Raw genomic sequence first — 24,057 nt, forward strand, 5'->3', positions numbered from 1 at the left:
AAAAGAAACACTTATAAACATTTAATTAAATAATTTCTGTAATTTATGCAGAATAGATCCTGTCCAGCCTATTTTTACAGACAAACAAATTGTCTTAATTCCTTGATCATCATTATTACAGGGAGGAGGCAGAGGCATTACATGAATATCTGAACAGGCTGAAAACAAACTTGAGTGGAAAGGACCCAGAGACACTCAAAGAAGACCAGCTGGACAGAAAGAAGTTTTTGGAGGAGTTTCCTGTGATGAAACAGGACCTGGAGGAAGACACAGAAAAAAATCCATGCTTTTGCGAACAAAGTTGACAAGTTACACAAGGACTGCACGATTTCCAAGGTGGTGGCCCACTCCACTGGCACTGTGTCTGGCATCCTCAGTGTCCTTGGCCTGGCTCTGGCACCTCTGACAATGGGGGCCACTCTGCCTCTCATGGCCACTGGGTTAGTGCTGGGCATAGCGGCTGCTGTGACCAATGTGTCCACCAGCATCGTGGAACAAGTAAACACGTCATCAGTGGAAATCAAAACCACTCAACTGCTGTCCCATGACAGGAAGAGATGGAAGGTAATCAAGGATGTACTCCTTAAAAGGAAACCTCAAATTATTTCTGCAATGAATTCACTCATCACTGCCCTACAATACACTGAGAAGCAAGTCCAATTCATCAAGGTGATTAAAGCCAGCCCTGCCTTAGCAGCCAAAGTCAAGATCTTTATAACCAAAGGGAAAAACATCATTCATGGCAGTGTTCAGGTGCGGAAAACTTTTGGCAGCATGGCTTTAGCAATGACAAAAGAAGCCCATATCACTGGCATAGTCCTGTCAGGTATCGGCATTGTGATAGATGTGGGCTTCCTGGTGAAAGAGTCAATACATTTACACCGTGGAGCAAAGGCAGAGTCAGCTGAAAAGGTGAGGCAGTGGGCCTGGGAGTTGGAAAGCATATTGGAGTTACTCACTGAGATCCATGAGAATCTGCAGAAGGGCTCAGTTCCCCCACCCCCAGAGGAGTGCAGGGACCAGGGACATGTGCTGGGTGTCTCAGAGGCAGCTTGTTAGAGGAGAAAAGGAGGGGAGACAACACTGATGGTCCTGGGTGTTAGGAATTTGGCATTTCTGGAGCTGAGAAGGGAGGGATGGATGCAGGTGGCAGATGAGGACAAAGCAAGAGCCTGGAGCCTGGACTGAGGGAGGAGGGGGGCTAAAGAGTGAGGGGGGGGGGAGAAACCACTTCTTTTGGACTGAAGAACACACTGGGGGTACAATAAAGGGAAAGGCAGGTGGAACTAGCTGTGGAAGGCCAGGAATACGAAAGGGTTAAAAATGAGAGAAAGTCAAAGGGTGAGGACTGTTGGGATCCAGGAGAAGTAGCCGGGGCTCCTCTATCGCCCTCCTCAGGGTGTGACGTCCCAGCAAGAAGAGTCTCCACCTGGTGGTGTTCTCTAGCCCCATGTCTCCAGCATCACCTCACCTTCGATTCCAGCAGGTTGTTATTAATTAGGCAGTGACTTCTTTTGTTTGTTTGTTTGTTTTTATTGAAGTGTAGGTGACTTACGGTATTGTGTGGGTTTCTGGTGTGCAGCCAAATGTATTGATTATACATGTAGTTTTGTGTGCTGTACAGTAAATCTTGATTGCTTATCTATTTTACGTATGACAATGTGCACCTGTTCATCACATATTCCCATTTACCCTTCCTCCCCTTTCCTATTTTGTACCATCAGTTTGTTTTCTTTGTCTGTGAGTCTGTTTCTGTTTTGTAAATAAGTTCATTTGTACTACTTTTTAGATTCCACATACAATTGAGGTCATACAATATTTGTCTTTCTCTGACTGACTTACTTCATTTACAATAATCTCTATGTCAATCCAAGCAACTAAAAACAGCATTATTTTATTCTTTTATGGCTGGGTACTATGCCAGTTATTTCACATCTTTTCTCGTCTATTGATGGACACTTAGGTTGCTTCCATGCTATTATAAACAGTGCTGCTCTGAACACTGGAGTGCATGTTACTTTTTGAATTGGAGCTTTTGTCTTTTCCAGAAGTGCTGACTCATACAATAACTCTATATTTAGTTTTTTAAGGAAACTCCATGCTTTTCCATGGGATTCCCAGGTGACTCAGTGGTGAAGAATCCACCTGCCAATACAGGAGACAAGTGTTCGATTCCTGGGTTGGGAAGATCCCCTGGAGAAGGAAATGGCAATCCACTCCAGTATTTTTGCCTGGAAATATTCCATGGACAAAGGAGTCTGGCAGCCCATGAGGTCACTAAGAGTCAGACACGACAGATGACTAACACTGGATCTCCTCACCTTGTGTTCTTTAGACTTTATTTTAATAAATAGGACTGATTCACTGAGGTTTCCTTGTGTTGACTGATGGGGCTCACCTGAGTCCAGAGCCCTGAGCTCCTTCCCCGTGAGCCTGTCTCACAGGATCTCAGGGAGCACGTCCTCCATGGCTCCTCCTGCCTGCCTGCTGGGCTCCCATTCAGTCGTTTCCCTCAGACCCTGGAGCCCCGCAGGCCCCATGGCACACCCGGGGGAGCCCATGTCTTCTGACTTGGGCTAAGCACGGGGATACTCCTCCTCCAGCCCCGGGGACCAGGATGGACACGGGGCACCCAAGGCTGATTGAGAGCAGAGGGCTTGTGTGCAGGTATGGGGGCGGGGGTGGGGGTCAGCCGTAAACAGAGGGGCAGAGAGAGATAGCACACACATCACCCAGGATGCCTTCATGTTTCACCAGGACTCCTGCAGGAGCTGCCAGAACTGTCTTCCTGTGTTTACCTTGAGGCACTGCCCTGCACCCACTCATCTATTCCCCACACCGGCTAGAATGACCCATAAGAATATCGACCTTAGCTTCCTTATCCATTCGTCTGCTGATGGGCATCTAGGTTGCTTCCATGTCCTGCCAATTATAAGGAAGCTATGGTACATATACACAATGGAATATTACTCAGCCATTAAAGGGAATTCATTTGAATCCGTTCTAATGAGATGGATGAAACTGGAGCCCGTTATACAGAGTGAAGTAAGCCAGAAAGATAAAGACCAATACAGTATACTAATGCATATATATGGAATTTTAAAAGATGGTAACGATAACCCTATATGCAAAACAGAAAGAGAGACACAGATGTACAGAACAGACTTTTGGACTCTGTGGGAAAAGCGAGGGTGGGATGTTCTGAGAGAATAGCATTGAAACAAGTATACTATCAAGGGTGAAACAGATCACCAGGCCAGGTTGGATGCATGAGACAAGTTCTCAGGGCTGGTGCACTGGGAAGACCCAGAGGGATGGGATGGGGAGGGAGGTGGGAGTGGGGATCGGGATGGGGAACACATGTAAATCCATGGCTGATTCATGTCAATGTATGGTAAAAACCACTACAATATTGTAAAGTAATTAGCCTCCAACTATTAAAAATAAATTTAAAAAAAAAAGAATATCGACCTTAGCAGCAACTGCTTTCGCCTCCGCAATGGCTACCCATGACTCTGAGCACAGATGCCGAAGCCTAATTGCAGACCAAAGCAATGTGCAGGAGCCTGGGGTCCCCCAAGGGCAGAGCAGGACGCCAGGCTCACTCAATCCCCAGGAACAGGACTGAGGGGCTGGGCGATGGGATCAGGGATGGAGGGAAAGGCCACCCAAGGCCATGTTCTGACCTGGTCAACCATCTGGGCTTGCACCTACCTGGACCTTCTCAGGAGCCTTCACGGGATGCCTCAGGCTCCTCCTCTCCAGGGAGGAGAGAGGGTCATCTGGGTGTTGTTCTCACCCCCACAGGCCTGCTCCACGGGGCACTGACTCTCTGTGTTTCCATGTGTGGAGCTTGTGACCACCTAACAGTCTCCCTCGCCTGGAGCTCAGGGCAGGAAGCCAGAAACCCGGGACCTAGAAATGATCCCAGGATGTCTCCTAAGTCCCTCCCCACGTGCTGCAGAGCCTTCTCCAGACTTTTGTCCAAACCTCCCTCAGTAGACTTTCCTCAGTGCCTCTGACTCCCTCTCAGCCAGTGTTTCCCTGAGACTTCAGTCAGCCCTCCCATTCCTTCCTGAAGATGTCAGCAGTTATGGCCATCATCTCTCTGATCACCGAATCATGAGTTTCATTCCTTCTTTAATTCTTTGTAAGCTCCTGGGGAATTCAAATCCTGCACAGACTTCTCCTGGGGAGGGTTCTGGATCCAGTGCCTGGATACAGAACCATTCAGTGTCCATCCCCATGTACCCCGAAACACTTAGAGCTGGACCCCATCCAGCTCAATGAGCAGATGATGCAATTCCACAGTGACCCGTGTCTCAGGTGAGATCCCTGTGCTTCTGAGCAACAGAGACTGAGTCTGGCTAAGTGAGTACAGAAGAGCGTGTGCTGGAGGGATGCAGGCCAGGTCAGAGAAAGGAAAGAAGCCCCCAAACCTGCACAGTTCACCAAGTACAGAAAGTAGGGCAGGTCCCCCTGCAGGAGCTCACGGTCTGTCCCCAGAGGCCCCTTCCAGCTGGGAGCTTAGGTTCAAGCACCTGGAATCTCAGTGTCAGGTTCCCAGGAGACAGAGGAGCTTGGGTCTGAGGACTATATTCTGGGACCAATAGGTTAGGCTGAAGGATGAGGAAGATGAATGGTTAACAGGGACCTGAACCCTGAGGGGAGAGTCTCGGGAAGAGAGACTCCAGATTTAGTGCTTCCTGGGTGCACAACGTGCCCTCTTCTCAGACCAATGGAAATGATTCCCCTCACCCTATCCTGGGTCCAACCATCCCACACACGACAGTAAGTACACTGCCCACTTCCCCAGCTGGAGACAAACACGAATCATCTCCACCTGCTACGTGTTGCAGGGGTGTCAGGGGTAAAGGGCCCCAGTTCAATGCTAGTGCTTCTCCTGCTCTGTTGGGCTCCTTTCTCAGTGTTCTGCATGCATGTTATATATGTGCAGGCGGCAAGGAGGTGCAGTAGAGACCAGGACCTCCAGGAGCATTACTCCCCTGATACCAGTCTTCACTGGGATTCCACTCCCTATTCCTCTTTCCTTTGGGGAAATTCACACCTGCGGAACCTGGGCTGGGCCATCGCTGTGTCAGCACCATCACCTGGGTCCTCATCAGGTCCTCACTGCCCCCTGAGAGCAGGTGGTATCACCCCCACGGAGAACAGGAGGAAGCTGGGCCCAGGGTCCAGGAGAGTGGCCACAGCCCCCACCTGGGAAGGGCCATCCTGGGTGTGGCCTCCGGGTGCCTTGAGCCTCCTCCCTGATCCATGTTGAGTTGATTGGTCAGGAGAACACAGGGTATCCTGTTTCAGGAGGAAGTGAAGCAAGCATGTTGTATCTGTAACACAACTCATCCTGGGCCCAGGTTGGTGGACCCACCTCCTTGGAGCCCAGGCCATGGGGCTGTCTGTTGCCACCTGCTGTCCTTTCCAATGTGGGGAGAGATGAGCACAGGTATGCCCTGCACCCAGGACCTGAGTCCCTTCTGGCAGGGCCTGTATTGGAGGTTTTTAGCTCCTCACTTGACCCTGAGTTTGGTGGTTTTAAGCTGCTGCTCCTAGTTCTCACAAACGCCTTGAAGTTCACAGAGCTGCCTTCATACCAACTGGCACACAGCCTCCAGCTGGCTTGTTCCCAGGGCTTAGACCTCAGAGCACAGGGGTGTCTTGCATCTGCAGAGGTCCATACTTAGAATGCACCAGTTTTCTCAGGAAGATGCGCTGCTGACACTGAATATCTAGCACCTGGTTACACTCAGATGCCTGTGGAGCTGATCTGGACCCAGCCTCTCCGACAAGGACAATTGGTGAAGAGCACCTTGTACTGACCAGTGAGGCTCTCAAGCCACCTGTGCTGTTGCCCATCACCCTGCACATGGCCCCACACTGCTCAGCCTCCCCTGCTTAGCTCCGCCTGCTTCTGAAGGACGTTGAAGCCAGTCTTGACTTTAAAGTACCTTTTCAAAAGAAACCTTTTGGGACTTCCCTGGTGGTCCAGTGGTAAAGAATCTGCCTGCCAATGCAGGGGATACAGGTTTGATCCCTGGTCCGGGAAGATCCTACATGCTGCAGAGCAACTAAGCTCATGGCACCGCAACTTCGGAGCCCGCACCCTAGACCCGTGCTCTGCAAAAAGAGAAGCCACTGCAATGAGACACCCATGTACTCAATGAAGAATAGCACACTCGCTGCAACTAGAGAAAGCACCCCCTGCTCCCACAGCAATGAAGACCCAGGGCAGTCAAATAAACAAACAAGGACACTGTTTCCCTAGTGAATGCCTAATGCTTCCCTAAGGTAATGCCTCCTAAGCCCCACTATCTACTGCCACCTTTGTTAGAAATGCATGTGGGCAGAGACTCCAGCAGGTAAGGTCCCTAGAGGGCCGAGGTTCTATATTTCTCTGTGGCTTTCACTTGTTACCTGTCCCGTGCTAACCCCCACCTGCCCCCTCCTGCGTCCCCTCAGCCCTACTCTCCCTGCACCAGGAGGAGGCTGCCCACAGAGCAGCAGGGCCAGCCCTGGCTCCAGGCCCCTCCCCCGGCCTTGGCCTTGCTCCAGGGCTCCGTGGTGGCGGGGGTGGCACATGGTCAGCAGCCGGCTCTCCTCTTCTGGATGGAAGACCTGGAGCTCGACAGCAACCTGTACCACATCAGCCAGAGCAAGGTCTTCTTCCGGGGCCAGCGTGCTGGCCCACCTGTAGGAGGAGCAGAACCTGAGGATCACGGACATCATCATCGGCTTCCAGGCCTGCTGCTGGGGCTACCTGGCCAGGAGGTGAGTCCCGGGACACCCACCCCACCCAGCCTGATCCTCACTCAGGGTCCGCAGCTATCCTGTGGTGGAGGGCAGTTAGGAAGCTGGGCCTGGGCACCCTCATGTTGTCAGATTCCCCCCGGGGAGGCCCACATGGCTTTCCCTGCCCCTGAATTTCTGCCTGAGGTTTAAAGTAAGCAGGCGGGAGGGATGACTGGGCTTGGATTTTCCCTCCAGGAAAGCTCCTGCCTCCCACTGTTCCTCCCTGTGTCCCTTCTATAGGGGTGACACCCAGAGCCGGCTGTCCCCAGAGGACCCCAAGCTCTGGAAAGGAGGAGGATCTGTCAGGAATCCTCTGTTCCTTACTAATTCCTGAATATTCAGGAGTTAAGGGGAAAGGCCAGCCTTTCCCAGGGCTGAGAAATCCATGCATCTCTTTTGTTAGTTTTTCAACATGGTGATAAGTCCCCTCTTCCTTCTTATGAACCATATGGTAAAAGTGATTGTTTACAACTCTCTCTCTTTAATATGGATAACCTTATGTTTTGTAAGTCTGGAATTTTAATCTTTATCTTTGCTGAGAATAACTACCTTGTAAGACAGTGTATATGCTCACACCATGTTGATTAAAACACCTTTGCTCCGTCAGAGCTTGGGTCCCCGTGTCTTTCTTACTCTCTCTCTCTCTATATATATATATAATTTTTTTTTTTCTGTCTGACTCCCTAGAACGTGGAAGCCGGCTGCTTAACCCAGAGAATATTATCCTTCTTTCACTTTCTCATCGTCGACTCCAGACTCCCAGGTTCCCGTCCAATGAAGGACCAATAAGTGGCGCCCAAACAGGGACTCTAGTACACGTGGCAGATTTGGACGGAGTGATCCCAGAGGGCCTATTGAGGCCGTTAAGTACCAAGACATGGGTCAATTGGCTGGAAAGCCCCCTCACTATTTCTACGTTACTTAAGACCTAGTGAATAATTATGCGGGGAGAAATAAAAACAAACAAACCTAAAAGGCAACTAGAAAAATTACTTCTTTATGAAAATACAAATCAGAAATGTCAAAAGGCTGTAGCCCCAATTCGTGAGACCGAGACGATTTTTGATTATTTGAAGGCTTCTCACAATATAGGATCAGAGATTCAAAAATGCAAATGCTAGCTGAAACAATGGTTGCTGCCTTAAGAAAAGGAAAATAAAGGATGCTTTACATGTGGAGATAAGAAGCATTTAAAAAGGAACTGCCCTAAGAAAGCTAAAAAAAAAAAAAAAAAAAGAAGAAGAAGAAGAAAAACTTCCAAAAATCTTCCCTTGCTGCTGTAGAGAAATGCATTGGGCCAAAGAGTGTAAACCTAAGTTTGACATTAAAGGAAAACCTATTCTGGAAAATTCCAATCAGGAGACCCCCCAGGTCCTCTTCAACAAAAACCAGGGACAAATTCCATCTTTTCCCTCAAACCCTCAACATCCAACAGTGCTGCCGTCGATATAACAGCCCTAAATTACTTTCTCCTTTACTCTCAAGCAGTCCCCTCTAAAATACCTACCAGACTTTTTGGGCCCCTGCCCCCACAAACCTTCGGTCTTTCACTTGGCCGATCTAGTTTGACTTAACAGGCAGGAAGGCCAGGTGTCTCCAAATGGAAAAAATAGGCTGCAAGTGTCAGACATTTTTATCTCTCTTAAGCGGCAGGAGGAAACAAACTGATATTTTTTTTTCCTTCTCTATACAAATTTAAAAGGAGGTTTCTCTTAATATACTGTGTTGCCATAATGACACCTGGTTTCACTTAAAGTTAACTATTCTTAAACCCTGAGTTAACCAGTACATTTTTCTTATGGAAATGTTTGTCTTAAGCTATGTTAATATGCTATACATTTACCCCAGACTCTGTCTTTAAGTCAGTTCCGCGTAATGGCTCAGAACCTACTTGACAAACCAGTATGTTATACTCAGATACTGTTCCCCTAATCTATGTAAACAAAACTATTTGTATGGTAATCTGCCTTTCTTCAAGATTCATGTCAATCTTTTTATGGCCCGGGACAAGTCATCTAGTACCAAGATTATCCCAAAATACATCTTATGAATGAGGGGCCTGGTGCCATTTAAATTTTAAGACATTCCTTTCTTTTCATTAACAGACTGCTAATGACTATATAACATCCAGCTGAAAACTAGCAGGAAAATACTCTTTCTGCCCCCTTCTGATGCCTATGTCAGAAGCTTTCTCTATCTCCTTTATACTTTAATAAAACTATTACAAATAAATCTCAATTTGAAAACACATTACAAACTTCTACCAATTTCCAATTAGCTTTTCTAGAATACTTTGGAGAAATTTCATTTCATTATCCTTCTGGTAAGCTGTGAACTTTCTTCAAAAACACTAAATTTATTCTTTCTTGCATTTCTTTCATATAGATGGGACTAAAAATGCCAAAGCTTCATTCTGGTCTCTTAAAGAATATAAAGTCTTTTACACTAAATTCCATTCTGCTCAACAAAATGAATTATATTCTCTTATTCAAGTTATTTGCCTACATCCTCATGCCATTAATATAGTCTCTGACTCTACATATTCAGTTTTTATATTAAAAAATATAAAAACTTCCACCATAAACTCCAATCAACCTATTATTGAACAACTCTTTTTCAAACTACAATCTGTTATTAAAAACCACACTTCTCCCATTTATGTTACACATACAATCTTTTTCTATTAAACATATTACAGGTATTCCTTATAATCCACAGGCACAAGGCATAGTCGAATGAGCACATCACACACTAAAGTTACAAATAAAAAATTTAAAAAGGGGGAATACACAGGAACACGACTGTCTTCCTTATCTAGAGCAGACTTTACTAGATTCCAAAATAAGATATTTTCTGAACCTATAACTACTGTTAATACAGCTTTATTTGTTTTAAATTTTTTAAACTTGCCACAAGGAGATATCTTGACAAGAACAGAAATGCATTTCGAGGAATTGAAGAACACTTCTCTTCCTCTGCCCATTTGGTACCAAGATGGGTTAATGAAACAATGGAAATCTGAGAAACTAATCTTACAGGAAAAAGGATATGCTTGTATTTCCCCAGATGGATCCAACGAACTCACATGGCTTCCTCTCAAAAGATTTGACCCAAGTGGGCCCCTGACGTTCAAAATGGAGACAAAACTGGAAGAATCCCAGGAGGAAAAAAATTCCAATATGGGCCATGGCGACTGTAAAGATCTCCAAAAAGCGCCGCCCTTGGCGGCATCAACCCTATGACCTCCCCTCTTGGGGACAGATAAAAACCCTTACTAATCAAGCTAAAAATTTGATCTCTCAACAGGAAATGCCTTGAGTCCTGAATACATTTTCCTGGCAATGCTCAGCCTGCTAGCCTGTGCCTTCCAAACTTAACTGGGCTTACTTACCCAATCCCCCTTTATTATAGGTCATAAAATGGATGGAGAAAAGACCGATCATATCAACCAATGACTCCACCCATATGCCCCCTCCCTGGAATCCTCACACCCTGGGGAGGAGGGAAAAGTAATTAACATTTCTTTAGGCTATGAAGTCCTTCCACTGTGCATGGGCCCAGCAAAATTATGCATAAACGTTAGCTGACAAACTTGGGCTTTCGTCTTGCCTCCAAAAAAAATTCTTTCAGACATTGCTGCCCTTTGTCTGTGAACCATGTTTACACTACGGGAACTTTAGGGAAAGAGTTAGGGAAAAAACAAAAAACATTATGTAAAAGGTTACTAATGAAACATTACCATGACAAAGGACTTCTTGGCTGGCTTGAGGGTGGAATGGCATCCACTCCTCCTCCTTGAATCGTCCTTGATAAACAAATTGGGCCTGAACAATGGGGCATGTGGGAACTTGCTACCAGCACCGAAAAACTTGGAACTTAGACCGGACATTTTACAGGGACCAGTCATAGTCATAGTAACTATCTATTTTGCTATAATCAGTTGTATTTTATACAGGCCTGTGTCCTGCTTCCTTTTGTTACAGCCATAAAAAATTTACAATTTAATAAGACTTTATGTTCTGTAGCTTGTATTAATTGCCAATTTTGTGTTCCTCCTGTTCAATTCAATCATAGTGCCTACAACTGGGAACAAATCAAATTTCATTTACATGATAATGCCTCTCTGAATGTACAATTACTGCAAAAGAAAATCTTTAAAAGTTTTTCTAAATGTCTGCCTCTTCCACTACTTTGGAAACTTTAGCTGAACAAATTATCCGGGCTAGACCCACGAAGATGGTTTTAAAGTATTACCCACAGCATCAGGTCTGGAACTGTAACTTTGGTGATTGTGTTGATAATTACATTTGTTGTTTATTGTCGCCTTTCTATAAGGTTGCTTAATACTGCTGCTGTTGCTGCTGCTAAGTCGCTTCTATTGTGTCCAACTCTGTGCGACCCCATAGACAACAGCCTACAAGGTTCTGCCATCTCTGGGATTCTCCAGGTAAGAACACTGGAGTGGGTTGCCATTTCCTTCTCCAATGCATGAAAGTGAAAAGTGAATGTGAAGTCGCTCAGTCATGCCCGACTCTTCAAGACCCCATGGACTGCAGTCTACCAGGCTCCTCTATCCATGGGATTTTCCAGGCAAGAGTGCTGGAGTGGGGTGCCAACCACACTCAATTGGTCAGGACATTTTTTTTTTTTTACAAATATAATAAAATAAGGGGAATTGTCAGGAAGCATTTAACAGGAGGCTTCCTGTGTGCTGTTTTGGATCTGTCAGGAATCCTCTGTTCCTTACTAATTCCTGAATATTCAGGAGTTAAGAGGAAAGGCAAGCCTTTCCTGGGGCTGAGGAATCCAAGCATCTCCTTTGTTAGTTTTTCAACATGGTGATAAGTATCCTCTTCCTCCTTATGAACCATATGGTAAAAGTGATTGTTTACAACTCTCTCTCTTTAATATTGATTGCCTTATGTTTTGTAAGTCTGGAATTTTAATCTTTATCTTTGCTGAGAATAACTACCTTGTAAGACAGTATATATGCCCACACCTGTTGATTAAAACACCTTTGCTCCATCAAAGCTTGGATCCCCATGTCTGTCTTTGTTTCTCTCTCTCTCTCTCTCTATATATATATATATTTATTTATTTATTTATTTATTTATTTATTTATTTATTTATTTATTTATTTATTTATTTATTTCTGGCTGATTCCCGGGAATGTGAAAACCGACTGCATAACCCAGGGAATATAAGCCTCTTTCCTTTTTTCACTTTCTCATCGTCAACTCCAGACCACCAGGTTCCAGTCCAATAAAGGACCAAGACTCTATGTCTGGGCTCTGGGGCGTCTGTCCTGGCCTGGGCCCTGAGCCCTGGGAACAGGGTGTCAAGTGAACGTTGGCACGATGTGAGCTGCTGACACTCTACCACCAAACACACGTCCCTGAGTCGCTGGAACAAAGAAGCCACATCTCCCCTCCTCTCAGCTCCCTTACCTACAAAACACAACAGATACATAACAGTTGGCTTTAAGACCAAACTATGGTTGGCTCTCCTCATGGAATAATCTTCTGTCCCTCCCTCAGTCCTGGATGGTGGGGACCATAATGGCCCAGGGACACTTCCTGGGGTGAAGCAGCCCTGGGGGAAGGGCAGGCGGGCCTCCATGGGCCATCCAGGTCCACTGCAGTCACTTCTGCCTGAGGCAACCCGAGAAGTTCACCAGCAGTCCAGCTGCAGGACTCTCAGACTGTGGGAACTTGATTCTCCATTTCTTCATCTGTGAAACAGAACCAGGACTCCTAGAGCTGGTGTGAGAGTTCAACAGGAAAGGCGTGAATGGTGTGAGCACAGCGCCTGGCACACACTGACCTCTCTGTCCTCAGAGGCTCTTTGCTCAGGAACCAAACAGGGGACAGGGCCAGCTCTTTCTTGTAGATGTCTCTAGGTTGCCAGGACACTGGTTTTCTGATAAAAGTCTTCCATTTGGAGAGAAAAAAATCTATTGTCAGGTGGAGATAAGCCAAGGTAGGTAGAAAAGGGCAGCGTGCTTTCAGCACTTCCCACGAACTTCTGCATTCACCTAATGGCAGTGACCACCAAGGCCGGCCCTCCTCATGTGGACTAAAGGCAGTAGTTCCGTCCCTGCCAGCAGGGCTAAGTCTAGAGGGATCTGATCAAAAGGGATGGGGGGAAGGACATGGACAGAGTGGCTGAGGGGTGGCCTTAGGCCCCTCTTCCAGGCACCATGGGAGCAGAACAGGAAAGAGTGGATTCTACAGGCGAGGTCCTGGAAGGCTTCTCAGAGGAGGCGATGCCAGATTTGGACTTTGCAGAAAGCATTTCTCCTAGTTGGATGCAGCAGGTGTCCCTGGCAGAAGAACGTGTGTGAGAGAATCTTAGAAGCCACATGAGCACAGCCCTCAGCAGCAGAGTATGACCATTAGGGACTGACCAACTGGTGTGTTCTGGGACTGTACCACATGCTGGTGGCATGAAGGTGAATGAGGCAGGCAGGCTGGTGAGTGTGGGGTTGGGTGGGGGAGAAGATGGAAATATGGAGGAGTGATTTGCCAAGGGACTATGGTGTATTGGTGGCAGGTCTTCCTTCAAGGAGTCTGAGGCAGGGTGGACTGTGTCAAGAAGGAAGTGGAATGTCAAGACTGGACTTGTTTCTCTAGGGTGAGCAGGAGGGTGGGAATAGCCCAGGGTGGGGCCTGGTGGGCAGGGTGTTTGTTTGACTTGAGTCACTCAGAAATAAGGGTTTTGCTCTCACTTTTGCTTCCCAGAGTATATCTGGGCCCAGAGGATGTATGTGGTCATTGCAGAGACGCAGAGCTGGCGGCTGCATCTGCACAGATGTGAACAACTGGATCTTGTTCACACTCGGAGAGAGGAAGGTTCCTGAGTAAGCAGGTGGGTAAGACCCCGCCCATTTCATCTTCCTATCTTCAGGACGATTGTCTGAGAAAAGGATGGTTGTCACTAACTGACAAAAGAAGAAAATGGAAGCTCAGAGAGGTGAGGTCATGGCCGAGGAGGCAGGTGAAGCAGGGGCAGAGCCTGGATGTGGGGCAGGCGTGTCTGAGGGCTTCCTCCCAGACGAGGGCCCCTAAAGAGAGCAGAGGGAGGGCGGCACCCATTCAGGTGGGCTCAGCTCAGGACGTGGACCCCTGAGACATGAGCAGCGACCCCCAGAAGGAAGGTGTGTGTTCTGGGTACTCAGCCATTTAGGAAATTAAAGGAAGTAGACAGGGTGGAGGAGGACAAGGGAGTCAGAGCTTCCCCTCCTATAACCTGGTCACCTTGATGCTTTCCCCAGGGAGCTCGGCTGGGGCTGATGGGAGAAAGGGGATTTTTTTCAGATACAAGGAATCAAGGTTTGTTGAAAAAAACGTGCCTCTGAATGCCAAGCTCACTGCCAGGTGCCGGGGGACACTGCGGCCTGGAGAGGGACAAGACACCAAGCGGGGAGTCGAAGGGCATTGGCTTCCTGTGTTTGAAGAGCCCTGTACTCAGGATGTCGGTGATGGGTGGTCCTGTGTGGGGAAGATGGCCCTGCTGGAAGAAGTGAAAAGGGCTCATTGCACAAGGTCCACATGTAATCCCGGTGTGGCAATATTAAGATAAAAAGGCAAACTCTACAGACATCAGTATAACAGCCTTTTCTAAATCAAGCTTGAACATCTGGGAATTCATGGTTCACATACTGTTGAAACCTGGCTTAGAGAATTTTGAATATTACTTTGCTAGCATGTGAGATGAGTGCAACTGTACAGTAGTTTGAGCATTCTTTGGCACTGCCTTTCTGCCTGATTGGATGAAAACTGACCTTTTCCAGTCCTGTGGCCACTCCTGAGTTTCAGTACTTTCAGTTTTTTCTCTCTGGTTTACATTTGGATCTTTTTGAATGATCGATTGCTTAAGATCTTTAGTTTCTTCTCCATTCTCTTCCTCTTTGTCCCCCTTCTACCCTCCCTCCCCTTTCTAACTTTAACAGGGGAAGTGGGGTTGTGCTGTGTCACCAAGAAGCTGCTGGTTTCCTGTCCCCAGAAGGGGTCCACCCCTCATATTTTGGCCAGGCTGTGCCCAGGAGGGTGGAGGGTGCCCAGAGGTCCTGGACAAGAGGAGCAGCAGAGAACAGACAGGGCCCCTGATGATGTGGGTAGGGTTCTCAGACCTGGAGGAACTGAGCAAAAAGGAAACATGACCAGGAAAGTGTGACGTTCAAGAGGAGCTGGAGAGGAACTGGAGGAAGCTGGCAGAGGGAGGCTAGGAACTGGGCCTACAGGGACAAGTAACCCATCACATAGTGAGGCCAGTGGGGAAACACAATTCATGGGGAGGGGCAGCCTGTGCCAAGTGAGGAGTCAGTCTCCTGCAGCAGGCCCTGTGGAGACAGAGAGTGTGAGGAAGGCAGGAGCTGGGGTAGTCAGGAGGGTCTGGGTGCTAGGCTAGGGACTTTCTTAATGCTCCTTTCCCTTCCCAGGGAGCATGGCTGCAGGCACATGAGGGAGATGGTTGGGGAGAATCTGTCTGCCCATGAGGAGGGGAGGGATGCATGACTGGCCATGCAGCTGGGCAGGGACAGGCTTCTCCGCGGTCCTCCCCTCTCCCACCAACAGCCTTTCCAGAAAGGGACCGATCAGAACTAACAGAGGAGGATGCCCTGGACAGGAATCCAGCAGAGGAAGCACTATCAGCATCTACACCCATGTGAGGCCCCAGACAAGGGTCAGCACCAGGCCAGGAGTGGGAGGGAAGGACAGAAGATGAGTCCAGTGTTCAATGCATTTACAATTGTCTGTCGTCATCCAGGAGCCGGCCCTTCTGCCCGAGCCTGCCTCTTCTTTCTGACTTGACTCTCTTCTCATGTTTCATGATTTCAATAGGCTGGCCTGGCTCCTGGGGTCCTGCAGCTTCAGGGCAGAGACGGAGGCAGGGGACCAGCCAGCTCTCCTCTCCCATCCTCTTGAAGGAGGGCCTGCCTTTGTGAATTCTCACCCATCCACATGACACTGCCTCCAGCCTTCGCCACCAGGCACACCCCCTAAACACAAGCTGGTGGTCACTCTTCCTGAGGGGGAGCTGTGAGCATCGCAGAGGAGGGTGTAGAAGGAAAGATTCTAGGAGTGGAGCTTAGGTAAGGGGATTTGGGGGGAGCTCTAAGGAAATGGGGTTGCTCTAGATTGGGTGCTGCAGAGAATGGGGGGCAGCACTACCACGGGGTCTCTGTAACTCCATTAGTGGAGAGGGGAGACCGAGCGAGGATAAAGCTGTAATGGGTAAAGATGGAGCAGTCATGCTTTTCAGCCAAGGGAGGGGGTGAGGTGTGGGTGAGGGCGCAGTGATGGGTGTTTGCTGTCTCCTCACTCCTGCTCTCAGGGTGACCCTATGTGAGATTGGAGTTCCGTGAGAGCCTTTACATCCAACAGGAGAAGAGCATCGCCCTGTTGGGACACCAGGCCAGCCTCGGGATGTCAGGGGTTCTTTCTTTCTCAATCCTTTGTAAACATTCGTGTAAATAAACAGAGAGGAATCTACCCATAGACTTCAAGATTCCTTTTATTATTAAATTCAATTAACACAGAATATTTCCATCACATTCACTGTTCTTTGCACCATAGAGACAAAAGAAAGGTACCAGCTCAGGTGTGTCCAGCTCTTCGCAGCCTCATGGATGCAGCCCTCCCACCTCCTCTATCCATGGGTTTCCCAGTAAGAGTCCTGGAATGGGCAACCGTTTCTTCCTCCAGGGGATCCTCCCTGCCCAGGGATCGATCCTATATCTCTTTCATCTTGCATCCCCTGCATAATCAGTAGCATTCTTTTTAACCTTTATGTCTCTCTTTTGGGCCACACTTTTCTAAAGTCCTCTCATTTGAATTTTATTATGAATTCATGGCCTTTCACAAACTCAGCCTGTCTCAATGAAACATATTCATAGCAATCATTATCTTTTATTATTATTATTATTATATGTGGATGCCCCCTTATGACCACTTCTCCAATCATCTTCAAGAGCATCCTTGTCTTTGCAGGAGCAGAGATGCCAGTCTATGGAATTCATCTCCCTTGAAAGGGGTCTTCTTCCTTTGAGGGGATGGAAGCCCAAGGGCGCACATGTGGGTAGGCAAAATGCTGCTGGACAATATCTGTTGAAGGTCACAGTTCACTCTCATTATTCTGGTTTAGCTCTGTTTTCATGCCTACTTTTCTAGAGAACTAGGTTTCACCAACACAAACATGTCTCCTACACTGACAATTGTCACAGCAGGAGTCACACATTTCTTCTTGGCATTTAATTCAACTGCCTCCATCATCTTCAAGGTGGTGGCACTAGAAACCTCCCCATTCTTGTGGGTTACTGACTACAATAAAGTGACTTATGCTGTCTTAGAGTTAAAACAATCCAGTCCTAAGTGCATATGGTTAAACAGATCAATTTGTACACAGGGTTCTGCTCATTCCTTCCCAAGGAAATGCTTCTTCTTTAGATAGTTAATTGATCTCTTTAAATGATTTTACTACATTGGGAGGTGGAATAGTGTGAGAATGTGTGCACAGGAGACAGGAACCTGGATTTGGATTCTGGCTCTTGACTAGCTGTGTGTCTTCAGCAAGTTACTTAACCTCTCAGAGCATCAGTTTCCTTTCTTATAGGATCATTGTGAGAACTAAAAGGAAATGAATTCATACCAAGCAACTGGGAAGGTGCCTGGTGCAAAGTGGGAAGTCATCAACCACAATCACTAATAAGTAGTAGGTGTTGTATTTTGCTTGTTCTTGACTTAAATTTGATAGTATTTATTTACTTCTTATTAGGAAAAATAAAGCTTTCATTTATTTTTAAACTTTCTATTATACCTGTCCCCTTCTTCTCCTTATATTGTTATTCCACTAATTGCATATCCTCTGTTAGGAAGCTTTGTATTGTAAGCACTTTATTTACATCTTTGTTTCCTATGCTCTCCACTGGACCTACTATTTCTTGATTCCCAGCTTTGTAAACTGAGATATTAATCCTCCTCCTCCCTTCAGTGTTTTGGCTCCCAAGTTCTAGGCGTGTATTTTGATTTTTAAATTAACAAGTACATTTATTTCACATATTTAAATACTCTGTTTCATTTTAAAAGATAAAGGTTATTTTATAATGACTATAAATAAAATAAAACTAAGATTTTGGAATCACTATATTATATATCTGTAAGTTATATCATATTATATATATTAATATAACTTCAGTTTTAAAACAGTCTCCAAAGGACTCGGACATAGATATTTTTACTTTAGATTTTTTAAAAAATCAAACAAAGGCGTTTACATTTTTTGTGATAATTTAATACTTTTTTTTTCATTTATTTTTATTAGTTGGGGGCTAATTACTTTACAATATTGTAGTGGTTTTTGCCATACATTGATATGAATCAGCCATGGATTTACATGTGTCCCCATCCTGAGCCCCCTCCCACCTCCCTCCCTAGCCCAACCCTCTGGCTCATCCCAGGGCACCAGCCCTGAGCACTTGTCTCATGCATCCAACCTGGACTGGTGATCTGTTTCACGCTTAATTATGTACATGTTTCAATGCTATTCTCTCAGATCATCCCACCGTCACCTTCTCCGACAGAGTTCAAAAGTCTGTTCTATACATCTGTGTCTCTTTTTCTGTCTTGCATATAGGGTTATCGTTATCATCTTTCTAAGGTCCATATATATGCGTTAGTATACTGTATTGGTATAAAAATATGGAATACTTCATGAATTTGCATGTCATCCTTGTGCAGGGGCCATGCTAATCTTCTCTGTATCATTCCAATTTTAGTATATGTGCTTCCAAAGTGAGCATTTAATACATTTTTTAAGAGCTAACTTGTACCACACAGCTGCACATGCTTCTCAGCTGTTCCATTCAGTTCAGATTAGTCACTCAGTCATGTCCGACTCTTTGCGACCCCATGAACTGCAGCACACCAGGAATCCCTGTCCATCACCAACTCCCGGAGCCTACCCAAACTCATGTCCATTGAGTTGGTGATGCCATCCAACCATCTCATCCTCTGTCATCCCCTTCTCCTCCTGCGCTTTAGTTTTTCCTGATGTTTCTAACTGGCTTCATCTTGACCCCTTGCACTGTTTCTCTTCAACATTTCCTCCATTTCTTTCCAACTGTGACTCATGTGATAGCGAGTCCCCTGTCCCCACAGACTCTGGACTTCTTATCCCATTCTGGACTGGTTTCTCTCTAGGTCTGCTGCACACACAGCTGGGATCCTTGGATTCCCTTCCCACTGGGTTTATGTTCCTGATTCCTGGATCCCACGTCTATCTCTCTTATGGGTATACTTTACCTTCCTCCATAATTAAACAAGTAATCTATGTTTTTTCCTGCATCTCATTCTCAAGTAACCTTCTAAAAGTCTGGTGAAGAGTGAAGGATGCTGTGAATATGGGATGGGATGTAGGGTTGATGAACTTGTCCCCTGCTCTCCCCTCGGCCTTCCTCTCATCTTGCTCCCTCTCTGGGGCTCTGCCCAGCAGACCATTCTTCTCTCCTGTGAACACGCTCCCTGTTTCTCTCCCTCTACTGCACTCCTCTTTATTCAGCTATCACTTCTCCATCCAGTGAGTCTTCAAATATTTGTTAAAGACTCTGGTCTCCTATTGCTCCCATGCTTGTTTTTATTAACAGCAGAGGGAGGAGAGGCAGGCCATGGGTTCTTAACCCAGTGAGTGGGGTGGAACCAGGGTACCAAGGGCAAGACTTCTGAACTTAGGTAAGTCAGGTAACACCTATGTGTCAGCTTCCTTATTTGTAAATGAGGATACAATGGTACACATCTCAAAAGCTAATGGAAAAACATATGAGTTACCATTGGTAAAGTTTCAGAGCCGATACCAATACAGAACAACAATTACAAACACAAGTTGCTCTTATCAGTGAAAGTGAAAGTTGCTCAGTCATGTCTGACTCTTTGTGATCCCTTGAATTACATAGTACATGGAACTCTCCAGTCCAGAATACTGGAGTGGGTAGCCATTCCCTTCTCCAGGGAATCTTCCCAACCCAGGGATTGAACCCACATCTCCTGAATTACAGCTGGATTCTTTACCCACTGAGCCACACGGAAAGCCCAAGTGAGGCTGTTTCCACTCGATTTTGAACCAGAGACCTTTTGAGTGTTAGGTGAAGATGGTAACCACTACACTACAGAAACCACACACTCTTATCAGTAGATGGTACTATACCAATATATACCTTTACCATCATTTCAGTCAAGTCTCAGGAGGAGTAGTTGACAGATGCTCTTTTGCTTTCTTAAAAATCGTAGCTACACATCATCAACACTTGCATTCCTTCCTCATCTCCCATGGCAAGTTAATCACATGCAGAACCAAAATAAATTATTTAATGATAAAGATATGATCTTTTTTTAGAAGAAAGACCACTAAGAATGCGTATATCTGAAAGGATGAACACCCTCATATATTATAAGTGTGAACATAAATTGCTACAGTTTCTTTGCATAGCATTTGGCTCTAGGTATGGAAATTTGTTAGGTGTTGATGCCATCTGATCTTAATTCTGCTTCTAGATATAGCTTAAGGATACAGTCTCAGATGTAGTTGAAGTTTTATACAAGGTGAATATTCTTTGCACTATTATTTACATAAAGAATTAGAAACTATATCAAGTCCAATATTCAGGAGGGAAAAGCAAGGAGGAAAGAAAACCTGAAGGTGTTCTCAGCCACTCAGAGCAGGGAGAGACGAATTGGGGCAGGGCTGGTGGGACTCCAGGCCCTTGTGGGAAAAAAGGCTCTTGCAGAAGCAAGGAGGACCTGGGCTGTGGGAGCTGTATCACCAGGAACTTTATCAAGGAGAGACTTGAGCACAGGGAGCTCATCATTTTGGAATGAAAAGAGCCATTTACCAATTAACACATATCCACAAATAAATATTTTTGTGTATTATAGGCAGTAGAGCATAGTCATCACAAATGTGTGATTTGCATCAGTAAGACTCGGGTTCCAGTCCAAACTCTGACACCAGTGTGAAAACTTGGACTGAGCTAAGTTTACATGACTTTCAGGAGCCAGCATGTCAAAGACACTGGATCAATATTATCATTAATATTAGTCATTACCCATTTGAAAACACAGGTGTCCCAACCTCACATCATTTCCAGAGTATCACCTCCTAACTGTTCTTCTAGCCTCTGGTTTGATTGTTCCTATAACGTCACAGATGGCTGTCTCCTGTCTGAGTATCTTCTCCTTGTGCCCCAACAGGAGAGCAGGACTCTGACTTGGCTTGGAAGGGGCTGTAGGAGGTGAATGATTTTGCTGAACTGTCATCCAGCAGAATGCAGGAGACAGAGAACCACACTGGGCTAAGTCCCTGGAGGATCTGGTGGCTGACTGAGCAGCACCCACCAGAGAACTTGGCCCTCACTGCTCTCTGAAGCCACTGCACCCGCACAATGGAGCTCACAGTCTATTTCTCTTCCCCAGGGGTGAGGTCACACCTCCTTCCAGCCTGACACAGACAAGGAGCTGATGGGAGGTCTCTGAGAGCCCCTGCTGCCAACATGAGCTCAGAAAACTTTGGACACTGCTCAGGTAGTCAGCTGCCTCTTCTCTGGAAGGTTCCTATCTGTGACCCAGAATTGAGGGTGGTGTTTCCAGGCTGAGTTAAACTCCAGAGGAATCAAGAATTATGAAGAGGATGGATAAGCATCCTTGAGCTTCCAAGAGAGACCAGGAGATTCCCCTCACCCTGGGGTCTGCCCACAGCCTCCTTCCTGGCCCTCTGCTCAGGATCCATGACCAAGGTGCTGATTTCCTGCCTCTCCCAGCACCCAGTAAGTGATTCAGAACAGAGGCAGGGAGAGCACATGTGGAGCATGGACAGCAGACGGGAGTCCCCGAGGCCAGGCAGGCCTGGGAGAGAAGGGCCTCCAGCATCACTGGAGGTTCTCCTGCTCTCTGCCTTGGCTCAAACCTCCTGCTACTCCCAGACCCTGGGGTGTCACCACAGAAGCTGTTTCCTCCGGCTCTTGCCCAGCCACCTGCCCAGCTGCTCTGCAAGGGTCAGTGGGCCCTGCACTGAATCCTAGCCTGGCCTTTGCCGCTTCCTACTTGCAGGGGAGGGGTGGTAGGGATCACATCTGGCTCCACCCCTCCTCCACCTGTTTGATCCCCTCCCCTGCCCATCCTAGAGTCTATGGTCAGAAGCAGGAATCCTCTCACATAGTAGTTTTACTCAATGGCGTGTGGTCCAAAAGTCTTTTTTAAAATTAGGTAACATGAGTTTGTAATGTTTTCTAAGTTTTGTGTCTACAACATTATATTTATACTTCTATATACGCTACTGCATGCTCATCACCAAAAATGAGTTGCAAAGAACCCACATTGTGTGCTATAGAGTAGAATGAAGAAATCACAGGAGTTTTCAATGTAAGGAGGATTCAAAGTCATGTCCAAGAAATGTCTGACACTTGACCTTGGATTCAACCTCAGAGCTTTCGGCTCTGTGGCCTTTGGCTGTCCATACTCCTGTCTGAGCTTCATGTTCCTCTTCTGTGAAATAAGAAGAATGCCTCTTTGTGTGGATTTACCAAGAAACACATTTTATATCAAGTCCCAGCCCACACACATATATATAGCCTGGCCACCAATATCTTAGCTGCAATTTCATAACCTCCAGATCTCTGAAATCACACAAGGATTTTGATAATTCATTGGGGAGTAGTCTTACCCTGCAATGATCTCAGGCTATTTATAATCATTACATTCTTTACCCCATTTTACATGAGTATTCAATTGCTTCACTGCCCAAACATGAAAGCATTCATTTATAGGCTGCTGCCAGTCTATTCTGGAAGTGGTAACTAACAGATCACACTTGCTCTTTCTTCTCTTTGTATGTGTGTGTTCAGTTGTTCAGTCATGTCCAACTCTTTGCAACCACATGGACTGCAGCCTGGCAGCCTCTCTATCCATGGGATTCTCCAAACAAGAATATTGGAGTGGCTTGTCATGCCCTCTTTCAAGGGATCTTCCTGGCTCAGGGATCAAACCTGCATCTCTTATATCTCCCGCATTGGCGGGCAGGTACTTTCCCACTAGAACACCTTGGGAATACACCTATGACCTCAATTTACCTGGGAATCCCATGTAGGACCTCATTTCACCTAACCTCCTTACAAGCCCTATCTTAAAAAATGTCACCTGGGGGTTAACTCTTCAACACAAATTGGGGGTGTGGGGACAGTCCATCCGTATCCCTAGGTGACCCCACCAAGAGCACCCCAGGTGACTGCTGCTCAGCAAGATGAATTTTAACTACTTTATACTCAATAACGTTTATGTTCCACCACAAATTCTTCTAATCTGATTCCCTTTTCTCTCATCTAGATATTGAGATCTTTTTTGAGGAGGTCGTTGAATGTCTCTGGGACATACTGAGCAGAAAGGAACTGCTCCACCTGCTGAATGAATTCCTGGAAAGAATTAAGACTGAGGCCACTTTGTCCAGGTAACCTGCCCAGCTGCACCAGGATGGTCACCCATGTCCCCGGCACCAGGCTAGCTTCCTCCTGGCAGGCACACCTCCTCCAGGCAGGACCCGATTGTTGGGGTCTAGGATGTTCCTTCTCAAGATCCCATCAGGAATGTTTCCTCCATGTCATTTGCTGACAGTGAATGATCCTGGGTTGAGAAGAGCTGAAACCTGCAAGGAAGGCGCAGGTTATGTGACCTTGGACAAGTTACTGAACTACTCTCTGCTTTAGTTTCTTCATCTTTTCATTTTTATTGTGAGGACACCGAGATCATGCATGTAAAGTGCTTCCCATAATGACAAAGTAAGGAATCAGTCAATATTAACACTTGAAAAACTTGTTGGGAAGAGACAGGGCCCAAGGATCTTCTTCCTGGTGATGAAAACCAAGCAGAATGTCCTTTGGGACAAGTTAGAAAATCCTGACACCGTCATCGGTATCCCTGGCTTCTGCCTACAGTCTTTCTATTCCCCATGTTAGGAACTGTACCAACTCTGCAGGGTCCTGCTTGCCCATAAGGAAGAGAGGCTAGAGAGGAGCTGGAGGAGCTGGTGGTATCCTGGATCTAGCCCTGCCCAAATCCTGAGCCTTACAGGGCTTAAGACTTTGAATATCAGATCTGTCCTGTGTCCAATGGGAACAGCAATTCAGTCTGATGGATTATAGTGATGGCCTCAGAGTGAACTGCAGGGTCAGAGGTGGGAAACCAAGAGCAATCATCTTGTCCAAAGGAC

The 24,057-nt window shown here is 46.4% G+C and overlaps 1 protein-coding gene and 1 non-coding gene across 5 annotated transcripts in view; one reads left to right on the forward strand and one right to left on the reverse strand.

Annotated features, from left to right (window-relative positions):
- The window catches only part of LOC122680087 (apolipoprotein L3-like), an 86,727-nt gene that overhangs the window by 57,740 nt on the left and 4,930 nt on the right, over positions 1-24,057 (forward strand). Inside the window, exons 1-4 of one of the 4 annotated variants that reach the window (XM_043881016.1) lie at positions 15,786-15,901; positions 17,422-17,520; positions 21,273-21,380; positions 23,178-23,298. In XM_043881016.1, the coding sequence (XP_043736951.1) occupies positions 21,350-21,380; positions 23,178-23,298 (152 nt within the window). In that variant the 5' untranslated portion in view covers positions 15,786-15,901; positions 17,422-17,520; positions 21,273-21,349. Of the gene's footprint in view, positions 1-13,568; positions 13,679-15,785; positions 15,902-17,421; positions 17,521-21,272; positions 21,381-23,177; positions 23,299-24,057 lie in introns of those variants that run through there. The other 3 variants (XM_043881014.1, XM_043881013.1, XM_043881017.1) reach the window with 3 other exon arrangements.
- On the reverse strand, positions 18,501-18,607 carry LOC122680953. The gene has a single exon (XR_006336861.1). It is a non-coding gene; the product is annotated as a U6 spliceosomal RNA (small nuclear RNA).

The sequence above is a fragment of the Cervus elaphus genome, chromosome 22, assembly GCF_910594005.1.
Source record: "Cervus elaphus chromosome 22, mCerEla1.1, whole genome shotgun sequence".
Classification (NCBI taxonomy): domain Eukaryota; kingdom Metazoa; phylum Chordata; class Mammalia; order Artiodactyla; family Cervidae; genus Cervus; species Cervus elaphus.